This window comes from Helicoverpa zea, chromosome 29, assembly GCF_022581195.2.
Source record: "Helicoverpa zea isolate HzStark_Cry1AcR chromosome 29, ilHelZeax1.1, whole genome shotgun sequence".
NCBI classification, from domain to species: domain Eukaryota; kingdom Metazoa; phylum Arthropoda; class Insecta; order Lepidoptera; family Noctuidae; genus Helicoverpa; species Helicoverpa zea.
This window is the reverse complement of record NC_061480.1, coordinates 5,467,557-5,485,434: the sequence shown is the minus strand read 5'-3', so window position 1 is coordinate 5,485,434 and position 17,878 is coordinate 5,467,557. Positions and strand designations below refer to the sequence as shown.

The 17,878-nt window shown below is 38.9% G+C and overlaps 1 protein-coding gene across 1 annotated transcript in view; it reads right to left on the bottom strand.

Moving 5' to 3' along the window:
• LOC124644223 (1-phosphatidylinositol 4,5-bisphosphate phosphodiesterase epsilon-1-like) overlaps positions 1-17,878 on the bottom strand; it is a 94,365-nt gene that overhangs the window by 27,554 nt on the left and 48,933 nt on the right. The window contains 10 exon segments of the mRNA XM_047183474.1: positions 869-982; positions 1,833-1,986; positions 2,550-2,753; positions 3,287-3,416; positions 4,245-4,377; positions 4,923-5,121; positions 5,725-5,909; positions 6,477-6,603; positions 7,025-7,126; positions 13,058-13,231. Of these exon segments, the coding sequence (XP_047039430.1) occupies positions 869-982; positions 1,833-1,986; positions 2,550-2,753; positions 3,287-3,416; positions 4,245-4,377; positions 4,923-5,121; positions 5,725-5,909; positions 6,477-6,603; positions 7,025-7,126; positions 13,058-13,231 (1,522 nt within the window).

The following is a 17,878-nucleotide window of genomic DNA, read 5'->3' as shown; positions in this document are numbered from 1 at the left end:
GCTTCCAATCTAACCGGATTCAGCTGAGTACCAGTGCTTTACAAGAAGCGACTGTCTATCTGACCTCCTCAACCCAGTTACCCGGGCAACCCGATACCCCTTGGTTAGACTGGTGTCAGACTTACTGGCTTCTGACTACCCGTAACGACTGCCAAGGATGTTCAATGACAGCCGGGACCTACAGTTTAACGTGCCATCCGAAACACAGTCAATGATGTCTAAGAAATACTTAGAAAGTACATACACACTTAGAAAAGTTGCATTGGTACTTGCCTGACCTGGGATCGAACCCGCGCCCTCATACTTGAGAGGCTGGTCCTTTACCCACTAGGCCACCACGACTTTTTCAGAAAGTGATGTCCTCCTAGCCGATTATCGGCTACGGCGGCTGTTCTCATGTAAGGAGATTAGCCAACTACGCAGGACATATTATAGTGCACGAGCATTTGCGCAGACACAGGTGCACTCACTATTCCTTAACTCTCATAGCCCGATGGGACGGCAATCCGACACGACCGGAGAGAGATCAGGCGCAGGACCGACATTTACGTGCTCTCCGATGCACGGGTGTATCAATCACCAGCTTCCAGGCTCCGGGCTGCTTTGTGAAAGTCTTCTAAAACCCACAAAGCGATTTCGGCCCGACTCGGGAATCGAACCTGAGACCTCATGCTTAGCAGCCGCACTTGCGACAGCTAGACCAACGAGGCAGTTTGTAAAGTAATGGCCCGATTTAAAACAACAAGTGTGACACAGCCCATTTATTGAGAAAGGGTTATAGGCTACTTTTCATTCAGATACACAAAATACTTCCCACGGGATGCGGACAAAACCGCAGGCAAAGGCTAGTAATACCATATTTTCTGACCTTGAATTTGATCCCAGAACTCCTAAGAGAGTCAGAATGTGAGTCAGCGTACGTTCCTTTGACGGGAGTAGAATGTGATGAGCTGCCGCAGGTAGACTCTCTGCCGCCGAAGACCTGGAGATGAGAGGTAATTGGTTAGAGCTGGTGGAGATTGGAGATTGAGCTTTATTAGTAAAAGAATTGAGCGTATTTCTGTCTGGCACTAGATTTTTTGTGGCGTTTTTAAATGCTAGTTAATGAATTATGAGTAACAAATCCTAGGGATATTGGGGTTTATGAATTTACTAGCTTTCGCCCGCGGTTTCACCCGCGTCCCGTAGCCAGATGGTGACAAAAACTATCCTAAAACCTTCTCCCGGGTCTAAGTTACCTCCCCTCTAATTTTCAGCCAAATCGGTCAAGCCGTTTTCATGTTATGTCGTGACAACGGGAAGCGGGTTTCATTTTTATATATATAGATTTTCCACGAGAGTTTTTTCATCAATACATCTGACTATTAGACAGCTGAATCCATGAGAGAATTTTGTGGGCACAAAATAATGTAGCTCTATATTATAAATAGTCAGAATCGGTAGTGAACATTAAGCAGAAACAGGTGAGATAATCATATCATATTGTTGTCATAAAAATCTATGTCAAGTGAAACAAATTCTAATGCGTTTGCTACTGCAAACGCATTAGAATTTGTTTCACTTACCTTACTAGGTAAGATAGAAGTCACAAAATAAAACTACTTTCACGGATTATTAATTAATCCCGACGTTTCGGATCCTTTACAGTATCCATGGTCACGGGCGATAAAATCCGTAAAAGTAGTTTTATTTAGAAGTCAGAAAATTAAGGAGGTCAGACAGCCTGCCGCTTCATGTAGAACACTAGTATCTACAACTTCATAAACATAGACAAAAGCTAAACAGACAATAACACTTGACAATTGACCACAAAGCCAGTTAATCACACTCACTCTAATAGCATCAGAAACCAGCGGCTCACAACAGCAGCCATCCTCATAGTACAAAGCCGTATACTTGTTCTTCAGCCACGCTAAGCTCCGATCAGCTAGCTTCGCTTGACTCATCAGTGCGCGTATGACGGAGTGGAGACCTACCGCCCATACCCTGGAATTTGAAAAGGAGGTTGCATGAAAAAAGGACCGTAGGTATGTATTTCTTAACAATACGTGATTGCTTTTGACATTGGACGAGGTCTTAGAAAAACAGTTTTTAATAATAAAAATGGTGTTTATGGTGTCGGGGAACTTAGGTATTAGTCCGTTATTGTTACGAGTTTTTGCAGTTTTGCTAAAGACGGTCTTTTGGGCGACTGAAGTCTTCTTATAAGAGATATCCGAGTTTTCGCAAATCCATCGGACGGCCTCTGACGTGGAATTGTAATCAGCTTTTGGAGCCCACCCAGGCATGGGAGTGCATCCACCGATCATTAATATACACCAGGCTGCTTTGAGATAGTTTCTAAAACCCACAAAGGCAATTCGGCCGGTCCTAAGAAAACCCCCACACTCATACTATACTTGAGAGGCTGGTCTTTTAACAACTAGTCCACCACAACTCCTCAGACACCACTAAGGAAAATCGGTCAAAATGCCATTCACACAATCCCAAAGGCCCAGTTACCTACTCCAAAAAATATGGTTAAAATGGTCACCCATCCAAAAACTCACCTATAAGAATAAGCCGGCAACACAAAGTGGACGGTCCTATTATCGCTCAACGTCCTCCCATATACTAGCGATATGATATGCGGCCCATGAGCACAGGTCTCCAAGCCATGACGTCTGGCACAGGCCGTGAGCTCGGCTACGTCACGTGGTTCTAGCAGTTTCCCCCCGAGTCTCATGTCTTTTACGCATTGGAGGTCTATGAAGCTGGAAAGAGAAGAAAGAGTAATTACATAAGTAATGTTTGATGATAGGTTATCATCATCATCATTAATTGTCAGTCCTACTTCTAGGCACGTCCTCCACTCAAATCTACAAAGCCCAATGTGGATTTGTGATTTCAGACTTTACAAGTCCAGGTTTCCTCAATATGTTTTTCTTCCGCCCCTTTTCTCGGTCATTGTCATTGATCATACCTATATTTTCCAAGATATAGGCATTTGGAAGTACCTAGAACTTTTGATATGGCTCTAGAATGCGGTGTCTGCAGTTCTGTTAAGTATGTTTATTTTGCACATAGACTTATAGAGCCATGTCAAAAGTTTTATATAATCCCTTTCAGTATTTTGTGAAGTCTTCGAAAAAAAAGACTAAAAAAACCGAATTCAAAAAAGAGCAGGTGCTCTCTGTGACCTGCATAAATGTTTGTGCACGATTATATCACGGTTGGCTGAACAATTTTTTAAGTGGTGGGAGAAGATTTTAGGTAGGTATATTTTTTATATGGTTAAAACACTTACCCCTCTTCTCCAACGATGCCAGCTTCATTCTCATGCGCCAGGTTAGCAGTATACTTCAGCGGTATGACTTCCTCAGGGTTGTATGATAGGCTCACTTCAGGTTGTGCCATGTTTTCTGATGGGGTTTCTCCTGTAAACAAGGGTATTGTCAGGTTATTATGGATTTTAGGTACTATGCTTTGAGCAGGAACAAAGTCGAAATTAAGTCGTATTAATGTCATTTGGGGTTCACTGTTTTTGCTCTTTCTAAGGCCGGCAATAGACGGACCGCTTGACTGTCAACCACCCGAATCAGTTGGAGCTGCTCGAGCGCTTCGTGTATGTGAGTCCATAGAACACTGCATTTCACTGTGCAGTCGAGAGCTTGAAGCTTGAAGACTGCTTTAAGCGGTCCGTGTATTGCCGGCCTAAGACCTCAAAAGCGTGTGCGGGTGTAAGATAGTGTTAAATGTGTTTTCCAGTGAAATAGGTAAGGAGTTTTTCCCCTCTTAATCCTTTATATACTTACCGTGAGCAGCATGTGGCTGGTGCGCAGTCCTACACCAAGCGAGCAGAGCGCATGCTCGCTCTAACCTGAGCTGAGCGAGCGTGCCGCCCCACTTCGCCTCTGTCACTACACACGCCGTGCCATGGTGCATTATCTGCGAGTAATACTTACCGTGAGCAGCATGTGGCTGATGCGCGGTCCTACACCACGCGAGCAGAGCGCATGCTCGCTCTAACCTGAGCTGAGCGAGCGTGCCGCCTCACTCCGCCTCTGTCACTACACATGCTGTTCCATGGTGCATTATCTGCGAGCAATACTTACCGTGAGCAGCATGTGGCTGATGCGCAGTCCTACACCACGCGAGCAGAGCGCATGCTCGCTCTAACCTGAGCTGAGCGAGGGTGCCGCCCCACTCCGCCTCTGTCACTACACATGCTGTTCCATGGTGCATTATCTGCGAGCAATACTTACCGTGAGCAGCATGTGGCTGATGCGCAGTCCTACACCACGCGAGCAGAGCGCATGCTCGCTCTAACCTGAGCTGAGCGAGGGTGCCGCCCCACTCCGCCTCTGTCACTACACATGCTGTTCCATGGTGCATTATCTGGAAATAAAGTAGGAAAGTCATGTAAATAATTGGTTGATAGACTAATTTTACTATCTGTTGTAGCACGACAAGTCAACATCTGGACAGTTTTTTCATAGAAATTCAATTTCCAAGGGGTCAAAAGGAAAAGTCACTGAGAACAGGTGCGTCAAAGTCAAAATCAAAAACGTTTATTGAAAGTAGGCTAGTTTTTAGCATCATATATAGCGTCACGTTAAATTTACAAAAGGACAGCACCCCTAAAACGCCCCCCTTATACCGCTTCCCTAGAGTTACGGCTGGGAAAAAGAAGCGGTGAAGAACAAACTTCCCAGCAACACCTATATACCAGAGATTTACATGGGGCGATGAACTCATGTGATCTACATAATTATAGTGTTTCTTGGTTACACAGAACCCCTTGGTAAAAATGGCAGTCATGATATTTAATTCTTGACTACCCGTAACAAAAATCTCTGACTCATTATGGCCAAGGCATAGAGAAGACGATGGTCTTCTCAGAATCGAATAACATCAAATAAAAATCGGCGAAAAAGCCTCACCTGCAAAATATGTCTATCCATCCTCTCCCCATTTTGTGGGGCCAAAGGGAACATAGTGACTCCATGGTCATGGGGCAGCGGCTGCACGGGGCAATATCCCGTGCCTTCCAACTCGTACAAGGCCTCATTTTCGAAGTCGCCATTCGTTTTAGAAGTCGGGTGAGCAAAGACTGGTTCCTCGCATGTTAACATTGCTGCTCTGCGGGAGAAAAGAGTGATTAGGTTTTGAAGGTATGAAAGGTATAGGTAAACAGTAACTATGTGAGATGGCCATGGTATGCCATGTTAGAGCACATAAAAGTTTTATGTTTCATCAGTATCACTTTTAAAATCAGTCTTCTAGCGAAACGGTTTCGCACGCGTTTCTTTTTTGACCAAACTAAAAAGGCCCTATAATCACCTTTTGATTGGCCAGCTTTTGTTTACCTATTTCGACTATCTATCTATTTGATCTACTTTAAAAAATATAATAAACCCTCATTTAGAGGTGTTCAGAAGGCTGTTATGGCCTTATACTGAAACGCCACTCAATTCTTTCAATCTTTTTCACATTTACGTTTTCTGCGACAATAATAGTTTTAACTAGAACTAACATTTACGGGATTAAAGGACTTCTAATATGTACTGGGCTGCGGGATTGTTCGAAAGAGTTACGACGTTACGGCCGCCCTGGTACACAAAGGGCTTAAGAAGGAACATGATAGGTTTTTAGTCAGTAAGTGTCTAACACTCCTTTACACTGCACCTCCAGCGAGAGGGATTCCCCATAAAAGAAGACCTGTAATGTATCCAAAAATATCACCTCAAATAATCTCCGAAGATAGGAGCATTACTCCTTGCTAAGGCGTAATGATGCTGATGGAAACTGGCTATGTGGTCCATCACGGCTTGTGTTCTGTAGACTTTCTCCAGGTTGATCAGACCCTCGGGACCGACGCGTCGCCAGCCCGGTGCCTGTTCACCTTCCTCATCAAATGAGGCTATGTACTGAAATTGGAGATTGAGGTATTAAAATTATGGGGACTTAAAATTATAATCGCCTGTTGAATTAACGTTTTGTTTTTGTGATTTTATGGTCTTGTAGTACTCTTTATAAGGCACATCTTTATAAGAAAGCTCAAAATAAGGAAAGAGGCATAACAACATTTGAGTTGAGAATCTCTTTTTTAGGAAATGTTTAACAAAAATTGCTGCTCATTTTAGTGACCAATTTTGATGCTATTTTCAGGATCACCTACATTGGTTATCATCATCATCAGCCTATCGCAGTCCACTGCTGGACATAGGCCTCTCCAAGTGCACGCCACTGAGATCCGACATTGGTTATGCGTGATTTTATTTGCTTATACGTATTTCTATACTAAATATAATGAAGAGGAAACATTTTTATGTTTGCTTGTACCCTTGAGGGTCCGAAACTGCTGAACCCATTGGAAAAATTGCTGCACTCTTCCCGAGTAGCATAGGTTATATTTTATCCCTGTACTGGTAGTAGTTCCTACGGGATGCAGATGAGACCGCGGGAAAACGGCTAATATAAATGGCGAAACTTACCACTTGTTTATTAGAATCTGAGAGTCTGGAGTCCTGTCTCTTGCAGCTGTCTCTTAGGGGGCTAGTAGTTGTGCTCTGGTCCATTCGTTTACCGCTCTCTCTTCTTGTGTCCCGTTTTAATGACCCTCTGGGGAAAGGGAGGGAAGGTTTAATTACGATATCAATCTTAGGCTGCCCGCCCACGTCCGATAATTTGTGACCGATTTTTTTGTAGTAGAAATATAGAACATACAAGTACAAAAATCGGTCCGACTATGGTTGTATTATTTATTACGGCTAGACGTGATCAAAAAGGCCATTTTGAAAAGTAGTGGATCAACGATTTAATGCAGCGGACTAAAAACCCGGAATGTATTCGAAACATACGTTAAAGTCAAAAGTTTATTGAAACTAGGCTAGTTTTTTGCACTTTTTCACGTAAAAAATTACAAAAGGACAGCACCCCAAAACGCCCCTTTCACCACTTCCTAGTGTGACTGGGTTTACGTTATTCAATACGCCAAAATAGCTATTATATTTTGATAAAATAAAACCTCTTATTTACATACCTGTCATCCTTAGTGGATTCTCTTTTGAATTCTCTCCTATGTGTAGGCGTGGCGCCCACCGAGTGACTGCCGGTCAGCGACGGGGACGCTGCTAGGATTTCTCTGTGAAAGAAAAAAAAAGGATTTAAATAATTAAGAAGATAATAAAAGGTAAATAAATAAATAAATAAATTGTTTATTACTTCACTTTGAACATAATTTTACAACATTTTGCTAATTCTAAAAAGTGCTGATGTATAATTTGCCCGAACTAGGTAAAAAAAAAACCTGTGTCTCGGGCGTAAAAGTGCTTATTATAATATTTATAGCGAATTAACAATAAATTGCTATAGTAACTAAAAACTAGGTCAATGTGACAAATACATATAGGTCTCACTAATTAATGATGTTCTCTTCCACCATGGTGGGGAAGCATATTTGTGTGTGTAAATGTTATAAACACATAGTCTTTGTATGCGTTAGCTCGGGAGCGCTCAGTAGTGGTCAAGTCGCTGAATCATAAAAAGACCATGTGCATATACCTACAGACGCCTGTACAATAAGCTAATTCAATCTGTAAAATTTTCTCAATCAACTTTGACCCTTATTATTTTAGAGATAAAGTTCAGCTTGATTTACTTTGTAGACGACTAAATATCGTAAGGAAATCGCTGTCCCGCTTCGAGATAAATTTCAATAAATACAGGCTTTATTAATCATAATAAGCCTTTATATGCTGTAGTTTAATCACTGAAAAAAAGATACGGTCAATAAATATTACCCTTGAAATACGAGTGAAAACTTAGAAAAAGCTAGTCTATACAAAAACATAGTTATTCAAAATAACCAATAAGCCAAGTTACCAGTACATACACATTTGAACTCGTTTCGGGTACTCAAATAATTAAAAAAACAACAGTACAGACAGCCGATGAAGCGCAAATGCAGAGAAGATTGATATTTATACAGGGTGTTTGGCGCATGGACCGACACAATTTTTTGGGGGATTCGTGAGGCCATGTACTAGTTTTCACTCATAGACCCAATGTCCTATATGTCACTGTATTCGAGATACGATTTTTTTTGTTTGTTTTTAAAAATTACCGGAACTATCACCTTTAAAACGCTATAACTTTTCAGTCTGTTGTCGAATTTACACCAAATCACTTTCATTGCGTTCTCTGATGTATTATTATTCCAAATAAAACATAAATTCATAGCACTAGATGGAAAAAAAATACTTGTTGAGCTTCCAAAGTCTTAAAAATGAAAAAACGTATGAAAAATGTCAAATTCAAAATTAATTATAAAAAAAAGTAAAAGCTTTTATGAACTTCATTTAATAAAAAAAAAATGCCTACTTAATACCCTTTCCAACGATATGCCACATGGGTGTGAAATCATTAATAATGTCGTCACAAACCTAAAGGTACACATTAACCAGTGCCAGGGTAATGAAAACACAAAAATGTTTTAAAATGTTTTAATTAAATTTAAGTTATAAATTATGTTCAAAATGACTGCCTCTGTTGCGAATGCATGCACGGCATCTTTTTCTAATTTCTACAGTCGTCGTCCTCAGTCGCATTTCTGCTTTCATAATTTCAAAGGCGCAATTTATTCTTTCGATTAAAATTTCTCTTGTGGGTACTTCAGTCGCATACACAATTTCTTTTGCACGGCCCCAGACATAAAAATCCAAGGGCGTCAGGTCTGGTGAACGTGCAGGCCAAGGAATTGGGCCGCCTCTTCCGATCCATGAATTTGGAAAACAGTTGTCCAAATGTTCTCGCACGTCTCGCTGGTAATGTGCTGGACAGCCATCATTTTGGAAAATAATTGGTTCTCCATCTAATACTGGTAATACCAATTCAGGTAAATCTTCGAGTAAAAAATTCAAATAATTTTCTCCGGTCAGGCGCTCTGGTAAGAAATGTGGACCGATCAGGTGTCTTCCAATAACCCCCGCCCAAACGTTTACACTAAACTTAGTTTGAAAGGAACTTTGTCTTTTCTTGCGGGGATTTTGTCTTTTTTGCGCCCAATGGTGAAGGTTGTGGAGATTCACAATTCCCTCGTGATTAAAATTGGATTCATCAGTCCACAAAATTCTTTTTAAAAAATTTGTATCATCTACGTCCGTATGCATCATAAATCGGCAAAAATCGAGCCGTCTCCTGTGATCATCATCTATGAGACCTAGAACAATCCATTAAAGACTGGTAAAAATTCACTTTTTGAATGGCAAAAACTAACATAAATTTAAAAGATAAAATTAGAAAAAATAAAAGTTACTAGGTATTTATTTGAAAAACGAACCAGTAAAGCTACAAGGATATTTGTAAACGTTTAAAATAAGTGTATGGTTAAAACCATTTTAAAATACAAGTTTTTTGGGTGCAAAATTTCAGCACAATAAGGTCGAAGATAACTGGTTCAAAATTTAGTTTTACGATTTCGCCTGATAAAATAAATAAAGTACTTAACGTACCTTGAACAGAAGTGTAGTGATACGCATGCTTTCCATTTTCCCGAAGAACTGACCAAACTTTCCAAACCGACAAGTGAAGTCTTTCAGCTACAACTCGAATACTTGTCGTTGGATCCTCATCAAAAGCTTGCAAAATGCTTTCATCAATTACAACATTATGTTGCCTCACATTAACGCGAGGCTCTTGGAAATTTATGTTTCCAGTCTCCCTCAGACGTCGATAGGTTGTAGCAAACGTCTCGTGGTGTGGTATACGCCGGTTAGGATAACGCTGCTGGTAAATTCTACGCGCTTCACGAGCGTTACAATTAGCGCTGCCATATGCCAACAACATGTCAGCATACTCTTCGTTGCTGAAGTTAGGCATTGTAACAAGCACGGTGAATACACCAACAGTTTAACAGAAAAGTTCAACAAACAAAACTTAACAAAAACAAACTTTAACAAAAAACAACGAAATAGGAAAACGTGAAATACACGGACACTTCCGATAGCAGAGATAGTCAAATCTCGACTAAACAAGGATCACATAACAAACTCCAACCCAATGATAGACAAAGACAAGAGATATTTTTCATGCGTAAGAAAGAGACAGGCAGTTTACCTGCCAATTACCTGCTTACCATTGTTCTATCAAACGGGTTCGTTGTTAGAGACGTTAGAGTGCGTGTTCGTTCCTGCTCTGATTTTGACGACATTATTAATGATTTCACACCCATGTGGCATATCGTTGGAAAGGGTATTAAGTAGGCAATTTTTTTTTATTAAACGAAGTTCATAAAAGCTTTTACTTTTTTTTATAATTAATTTTGAATTTGACATTTTTCATACGTTTTTTCATTTTTAAGAGTTTGGAAGCTCAACAAGTATTTTTTTTCCATCTAGTGCTATGAATTTATGTTTTATTTGGAATAATAATACATCAGAGAACGCAATGAAAGTGATTTGGTGTAAATTCGACAACAGACTGAAAAGTTATAGCGTTTTAAAGGTGATAGTTCCGGTAATTTTTAAAAACAAACAAAAAAAATCGTATCTCGAATACAGTGACATATAGGACATTGGGTCTATGAGTGAAAACTAGTACATGGCCTCACGAATCCCCCAAAAATTTTTGTCGGTCCATGCGCCAAACACCCTGTATAGAGCTGTTAATACTTGTTAAATGAATTTATTGAGGTCTATCGGTTTTTATGCTGTGGGAATTACTGCCCGTACCAGGATAAAGTATAGCCTATGTTACTCTGGAAAAGTGTACCAAAAATGAAAGTTTTTTTTATTATTTTGAATGAAAACAAAAATAGTTTCCTCTTTATTACATACTAGCCGTCTTCCCGCGGTTTCACCCGCGTCCCGTGGGAGCTACTGCCCGCACCGGGATAAAATATAGCCTATGTTACTCGCAGATAATATAGATTTCTAATGGTGAAAGAATATTTAAAATCGGTCCAGTAGTTTTTGAGTTTATCCATTACAACCAAACAAAAAAACAAAGTTCCTCTTTATAAAATTAGTAAAGATGTTAACTAGTAGTATTAGTAAAGATGTTTGCTACTCTTTCACGCTAAGACTACTGGGTGGATTTTGATAAAACTTAGGGCAGTAATATAGCTTGTATGTCTTTTAGAGTAACTTATAGCTACTTTTCCGCTCTGGGTACTAGTAACCTTTTTTTTTCGTTACAAATATTCTTGGAACTGTACGCAGAGCTTACAAAATACGAGTCTACGTGACACAATTATAGAAGGTATTAAATAAATACCATACCTAGTGTTTTCTTTGTGAAATAGCTTCTTGGAAATATGTAGAGAAATGGAGAGCAATTTTGCTGTACAACAATGTGTACTTTTGTTTTTTTTTGACGATTTTTGTCTATTGTAAAAGTAAATTACTGCATCCCGCGGTTTAATCCGTTTCCTGAGGAAACTCTTTCTGTACCCGGATAAAATACATTAAAATAGCTTATTTCACCCGGGGACAGTATAGCTTCCAATGTATGTAGTGTAGGACCCATACCAGAAACATGTTTTTGGCTGGTTTATAGATAAATACGGAACTCTTAGTGTGTGAGCCTGACTTGTACTTGTCCGTGGTTTTATTTTGTTAATTATAAATACCAATAAAAATAAATTGAGAAAAACCTGATCCTATATGGAAAAAAACTTCTACAGTTTCTCATTTTAAATACGGGTATTATCATCTCTACAAACATATTTAATCTGTTATTCATAAATGCTTTTTACAGCGTAAAAAGGTATTTCAATGAACGAACAAAATCTCCCGTAATTAGGTTGTAATTAATTATTAATTAAATCGGTAAATTTTTATGGATTTTAGAGGTATATTCTGGGACAGCGAAAATTCCGTTATAAAAATTGTTATGAACCTATTTGGACCTTTATAAGCAACAGGTCATTTATTTTTAGGTATTTAGTAATTAATTTAAGTGTTTGTTAAGATGAGGTTGGGGAAAAATTATGTAATTGTTTTTTTTTTCTTATTTTCCCTATAGGTATGAGGCGTGATCTTATTATTCGCGGTAAAGATATAGGTATATCAAAGTGATTTTTGATGTTTTATTTTTTCCATTTAAATGTTTCTAGAAATTCTATTTAAGTAGGTACGTTATAATTCGAAAGTTTTTATGTATTAATGTTTGTGCCTCTTTCACGCAAACACTTTAACTAGGTAGTTTGTTTGTTTGAACGCGCTAATTCCAGGAACTGGTCTGATTAGGAAAATTCTTTCTGTGTTAGATAGCCCATTTATCGAGGTAGCTATAGGCTACTTTTTATTCCGGTTCTTAAAGTCCGGCCTTATAGTTCACACGGGATGCGGGTGAAACCGCGAGAAACCACTAGTCCCTACTATATAAAATATAAACTATGCATACCTTAATTCCCTAAGAAAGGCTCCAAAGAAAGGTATAAGTCTGCACTCCGGCATGGCCAGAGCTCGGCCCAGAGCTCTCTCATACTCGGCCGAGAGTAACGCCGCCGAGAAAAAGTCGAGCGCCGGGAGCGATTATCACTACTATCTATACTTATCTTATAAAGCTGAAGAGTTTGTTTGTTTGAACGCGCTAATCTCAGGTACTACTGGTCCGATTTGGAAAATTCTGTGTTAGACAGCCCATTTACCAAGGAAGGTTGCAGGCTACTTTTTATCCCGGCAAGGACAGTAGTTCCCACGGGACGCGGGTGAAACACTGGCAAAAGCTACTAAGAGATATATATATGTAACATACCTTAATTCCCTAAGAAAGGCTCCAAAGAAAGGTATAAGTCTGCACTCCGGCATGGCCAGTGCTCGGCCCAGAGCTCTCTCATACTCGGCCGAGAGTAAGGCCGCCGAGAGAAAGTCGAGCGCCGGGAGTGATTACCACTACTATCTATACTTCATATCTCAAGAACTACTGGTCCGATTTGGAAAATTCTGTGTTAGACAGCCCATTTATCAAGGAAGGCTACAGGCTACTTTTTTCCCGTTACGGGCAGTAATTCCTACGGGATGCGGGTGAAACACTGGCAAAAGCTACTAAGAGATATATATATATAACATACCTTAATTCCCTAAGAAAGGCTCCAAAGAAAGGTATAAGTCTGCACTCCGGCATCGCCAGAGCTCGGCCCAGAGCTCTCTCATACTCGGCCGAGAGTAACGCCGCCGAGAGAAAGTCGAGCGCCGGGAGCGATTCATCTGATATACTGAACCAGAAGGACTTTAGCTTGTTGGACCTGGAAAGAAAGAAAGAAAGGTTTAGATGAGAGTAAATATGGGTACCTTTTTTAACACGCTTTTATAAGGTCGACTGAATGAGCCGGAGCTGCGGGATTGTTCGAAAGAGTTACCGCGGCCCTGGTACATAAAAGGCCTACGACGGAACTCAACGGTTTTTAGTCAGTAAGAGTCTGACACTCTCTCACCGCTGCTAACCTACAGCGGGATGGGTCATTTGACGATTTTTGGCGTCGTAAAAAAAAGGTCAACTGAATGAAACTATTAGTTCGGTCAATATAGACATTTAAAAATAACAAACATTCATGGAAAGTCAAATATTGACGCAGAGCTTGGGTTTACCATTGCAAATAAAGTCTTAAAAGTTCCCATCCATCATGTGTGCTTCAAAAATTATTCGGGGTTAAGAGTACAAATTTTAGGTTTTTTTTTATTTGTTTTTATCAAAAAAAGAAAAAAACTAGAGACCAAAGTGGTAGGTGTTAAAATTCTCTAGAAAAATATAAGAGTTCCCATTCGTATTGACAAAATAGGCAATAGATAAACCAATGTTGATTTATCTAAGAACCACCGCTGGCGAAAGCTTTTAACTGAAAAGAGGTGCATCTAAATTGGTTCATCAAGATTTTTATTTAATTGTATACCTACATACAACAAAAATATGTACCTACAGAATTAAATTTATAACAATAGACAAAAGATAAACTATTATAAAAGAGGTATTTACACTATTAATATAGTATTCATTGTGTTACAGAGCGGGTCAGTCATGGTCAAATATTTTAATTTCAAAATGGCCTCTGCAGGCCCTTATGAAAGGTCACACTGGTTGTACGGTAAAAAAATACATAAGTACAGGAATAAATTCGGAAATGACGCTCGTCCCTAAGTAAACGCGCGGCAAATCCGCTAGTGTGACACCGCTCTATCACATAAAACGCCTTACTCTAATGACTGAAGTCTCATATAAGCTATATAACTTGAGACTTAACGAGTCGTTACTGGTTATTACCGAGCAGTTATAACGTTATTACTGGGCAGTTAATGGCCAGTTAGTAGAGGGTAGGATAATATTATTTCTTGAAGGTAGACGCATAATTTTCTTATATTTTTTTATTCATAAATCTTATAATCGAAATGAATCTATTGTGTTTCAGTTTAGTAGAGACTTTAGGAGATACATCTTTTCCTAACTATACTTTTTGAGGTCGACTTAAAGTTTAAATCCTTTGCACCTAAGTACCAGTGTTTTACATGGAGCGACTTTCAATGCCAATCTTTCCTCCTTAGCCCATTTACCAGGGCATACCATTTTTTTTTTAACTACTTCATAAATCATCAAATGACCCCTCCCGCTGTGGGTTAGCAGCGGTGAGGGTGTGTCAGACTCTTATTGACTAAAAACCGTCGTGTTCCGTCATAGGCCTTTTATGTACCAGGGCCGCGGTAACTCTTTCGAACAACCCGCAGCCCCGGCAGGGGGGCAACCCTCGGTAAGATTGTGGTACTGCCAAAGATGTTCACATATCCAATCAATTTCTTATATCTCTCTCATCAATCAAAGCTTAATCATATGATCGTTGGACCCGTGCGGCTGTTACTTCGTCCTGAAAAGCTTTTTCATAGAATAACATGTGATAAAAAACTCCATTAGGTATTTCAAAGTAAAGATAGTTTATTGAAACAGGGCTGTGGTTACAGCTGGGAAGAAGGAGCGGTGAAGAACGAACTTCCCAGCAACACAGCTGTCTATTACAATTTAATTATTGGTAGGTATATTTACTTTTAAACACCGAAAATACATTAAAAAAAAAACACTTTTTGTACACTTCAGACATTTTGATATCACATAGGTAAGGTACACTCCCATATTATTTACATAAACCATATTTAATATAACATCGGTACGTACAATCACTAAATAAAAGCCCAAAAGTCGATATCGAAAATTGCCAAATAAATCGAATCAATTCGGGATTCCTTCTCGATACTTGTTCTAATGTTTTCCGAACCTTCGTTCCTCGTATATCAAGCGAAGTAACATTAAAGAAGGAAAAGGGAAAAGCTCGAATTTCGGACAAAAATCGGCGAAGTTATTCGAGGTAGGACTTCGATTTTTGCGTATAAGTTTCGGCTTTGAGTCTTTTCTTACATTATATCACTTTTCTATAGGTATTAATATTATAAAGTTAAAGAGTTTGTTTGTTTGATCGCGGTAATCTCAGGAATTAGTTGACTGACTTGAAAATCTGTATCCAGAAAGGCTTTATGTTATTTTTGGCCAATTTGTAGGTATATATTGTTTTTTCTTTGTACAACTTATTGTGTTAATAAAATTTTTTTTTTTCTATCCGGGTGCGTAATTAGTATTAGACCACAATGTATATGTCACCGGAAAATAACACAGCTCGTTAGTTATAACAGTCCTTTTCAAATGCCGTTTATTATTTTCCGAGAGTTGATCAACTACCTAGAAAATTAATCAACTTACGAGTTTTGTTATTATAATTACAAGAAAATATTTTGTACGGATATGTGTAGTAATGTTATAACGCAAAAACCACTAAATATATTTTAATAAAACATGGCTCTAGGAGACATAATTATATTAGATAGCTCAAGTATATGTATATGAAAGCAATATAGGACTTTGACAAATTTCTACATAACATACATCCTAACAAACTTTGGCATATTAAAATATCATTAAAATGTTAAAATAACTCCGTCTATAAAAGATGAGACGCAAATGAGACTAAGAGACAGAAAAGGATAAGAAATAAAATATATATCCGTATTTAAGTCGAAATCTCCTGAGATCGAGCTAACACAATTAAACGAGGTGATACATTATCTACGCCTTTGTCTCATAAATCTTAAGACGAAACGGTATTGTACAGGAAAAGTCAAAAGGTTTTCTAAAAATATAATTCTCTTTTACATCCCTACTAATATTATAAATGCGAAAGTAACTCTGTCTGTCTGTCTGTTACGCTTTCACGTCTAAACCACGGAACTGATTGTAATAAAATTTGGTACAGAGATAGAGCTGACCTTGAGAAAGAACATAGGATAGTTTTTATCCCGGACTTTTGAAGAATTCTCTTGGAAACGTGATATAACCGGACTCTACGCGGGCGAAGCCGCGGGCGGAAGCTAGTGTACATAATTGTCTGATCTCTCTCCGGTCCTCGTTGACAACCTTTTATTGATCTCTCCACGGTCATGTCGGATTGTCATCCCATCGCGCTATGAGGGTGAAGGAATAGTGAGTGCATCGCAGTCCAAGCAAATGCTCGTGTACTATAATATGTCCTGTGCAGTTGGCTGATCTAATTACATGAGAACAGCCGCCGTAGCCGATAATCGGCTAGGAGGACATCATCATCGTTACAAAATTGTAATAATGGCATGTAGGCTGTTTGTTCACGGTGACTGTTCTCATACAAGGAGATCAGCCAGCTGCGCACGACATATAGTGCACAAGCATTTGCACAGACACAGGTGCACTCACTATTCCTTCACTCTCATAGCACGAAGGGGCGACGGTAATTTGACTAGACGTAGGCCCGACATTTACTTTCATACTAGCAGATCTTCGGTTTTCCGAACAACAATCGTTTCTTACAAGCAAACAATTGACAACGGTGGTGGCTGTCAATTGTTCGTTGCAATAGATCTTGCTTAGACAGACATATTTTTCTTATCAGTTCTTCTCCGTGAGACCAACTCCTTGGAACCAACTTGCTTGACTTTCCATAAGAAGCTGTATTAGGTTGAAATATAAACAATGGGTTTGACTTTTTGCTTTTGAATTTCGCATACGCTCGATTTTGATTTTTAGATTTTTTTTTGCGCTCGATTTTACTACGCGCGGAAAACACAGTGGAAAATTTGCAAGTTTTTAACTGCTGTCAATTGACTTTTTGATACTTTTAGTATCTTTTTTTGGGAAAATATTTTTTATTCAATTTAAGCAAAGATATTTGCAAAAAAGATAAAAACTATCCTAGTGAAAACAAAAGAAAAATAACTAAAAATCGTCAAAAAATACATCCTCATCGCTGTCTACTGGGAGCGTGCCCAAGAGGCTGGCAGCATTACCTCGTTGGATCGCAGTGGTAATCCTTTTTAAATATTTTTCTAAATGAACCTTCTGTCACGCATTTTTCAGTACAACTTTGACTGAGTGAAACTTCGAGATAACAGGCTTTGTTAATTTCTTTCATTAATTACATTTGTATCTCTCAGTCCAGCGTTTTTCGGCCCATTATAATTTGTTTGTGTACAATAGAAGTTTCCAGAATAAATTCTCTTTGAAAGATTTGTGTTAGGAGTTAAGAGGACAGAGTCTATGGCAGCCATTTGTAATTTTTATGGCAGTTTTTTTTTTGCTTTTCAGTTTAATTTTTACATAAGTAAGTAATATTTCTTTAAGTTTAGGATTTTTTTAGGATTATAGGATAATATTTTGAAAGTACTTATAAAGAAGAAGAAGTAGTAAATAACTGTCTGGTAGAAGAGTACAGGTATACACACTTAAATATGACGAATTTCATGAAAAAATCCTTAAATCATACTCCGGACACGATGTGGGAAATTATTTACCAATAGGTACAGACACGAGAATAAAGCACAACCTACAA